The 1,103-nt window shown below is 43.8% G+C and overlaps 1 protein-coding gene across 1 annotated transcript in view; it reads left to right on the top strand.

The window, feature by feature from the left end:
- Window positions 1-1,103, top strand: part of LOC117939769 (son of sevenless homolog 1-like) — a 24,941-nt gene that overhangs the window by 8,329 nt on the left and 15,509 nt on the right. Inside the window, exons 8-9 of the mRNA XM_034865219.1 lie at window positions 202-300; window positions 425-552. Of these exons, the coding sequence (XP_034721110.1) occupies window positions 202-300; window positions 425-552 (227 nt within the window). The remainder of the gene's footprint in view (window positions 1-201; window positions 301-424; window positions 553-1,103) is intronic.

The raw sequence follows: 1,103 nt of genomic DNA, 5'->3' as shown, positions 1-1,103 counted from the left end.
TGTCTGTAACCTGTCTGCCTGTAACCTGTCTGCCTGTAACAAGTCTGCCTGTAACCTGTCTGTAACCTGTCTTTCTGTAACCTGTCTTTAACTTATCTGTAACTGGTCTGTAACCTGTCCGTCTGTAACCTGTTCGTCTGTAACCTGTCTGTCTGTAAACTCTGTCTGTAACTGTTTTGTAACCTGTCTGTCTGTTTCCAGTCCATCTGTGAAGGTTTTAAAGAAGCAGTTGAGTATGTTCTGCCCAGACTGCTGCTCACACCTGTTTACCACTGTCTGCACCTCTTTGAGATGCTGAAGGTGACACACACACACACACACACACACACACACACACTCACACACTGTCACACTCTATGACTCACTATAACTCACTTTGACTCACTGTGTCTCACTATGTCTCACTATGACTTTGTCTCCATAGCAACTGGAGGAGAAGAGTGAGGACGAAGAAGACAAGGAGTGTCTGAAGCAGGCGATCACGGCTCTGCTGAACCTGCAGAGCAGCATGGAGAGGACCTGCTCCAGGAGCCTGGCCAAGAGGAGGCTCAGGTACACACACACACACACACACACACACACACACACCCTGATACACACATGCTTACAGAAATGATTCCACAACATGTTAAAGAATAAAAGAGGAATTATAGTCTAGAAGATTTTAACAGTTTGCCAACTACTTGGTACACATCCTACTAACAATAAAACTACAACGTAGCTAGTGCTAAACCAACCTCCATTTAAAAAACAGTACTTTTAGCGTGTATAGAGCCAACATATTTTCACTAGTAAATCGGTAAAGTATGAGAAAATAAATTCATATTTTCTCTCCTGTTCCTCCCCCCCCTTATTTATTTCTCTCCTCTTCTTGTCCTCTCCTTTTGTTATCCTCCTCCTGTGTTGCTATAGTAATGGACAATGATTGAGTAAAGGCCGTGGTCACCACAGGTGTATAGTTAAAATCAATAGTAACAGCTGATCTGAGCTAACTTTACTCTGCTACTGGACGTGTCCTGCAAAGAGAGGACAACACAGTCTCATGATGTGTGTGTGTGTGTGTGTGTGTGTGTGTGTGTGTGTGTGTGTGTGTGTGTGTGTGT

This window comes from Etheostoma cragini, unplaced genomic scaffold, assembly GCF_013103735.1.
Source record: "Etheostoma cragini isolate CJK2018 unplaced genomic scaffold, CSU_Ecrag_1.0 ScbMSFa_1075, whole genome shotgun sequence".
Lineage (NCBI taxonomy): Eukaryota > Metazoa > Chordata > Actinopteri > Perciformes > Percidae > Etheostoma > Etheostoma cragini.
The sequence above is the reverse complement of the archived record's forward strand: the minus strand, read 5'-3'. Positions and strand labels throughout refer to the sequence as shown.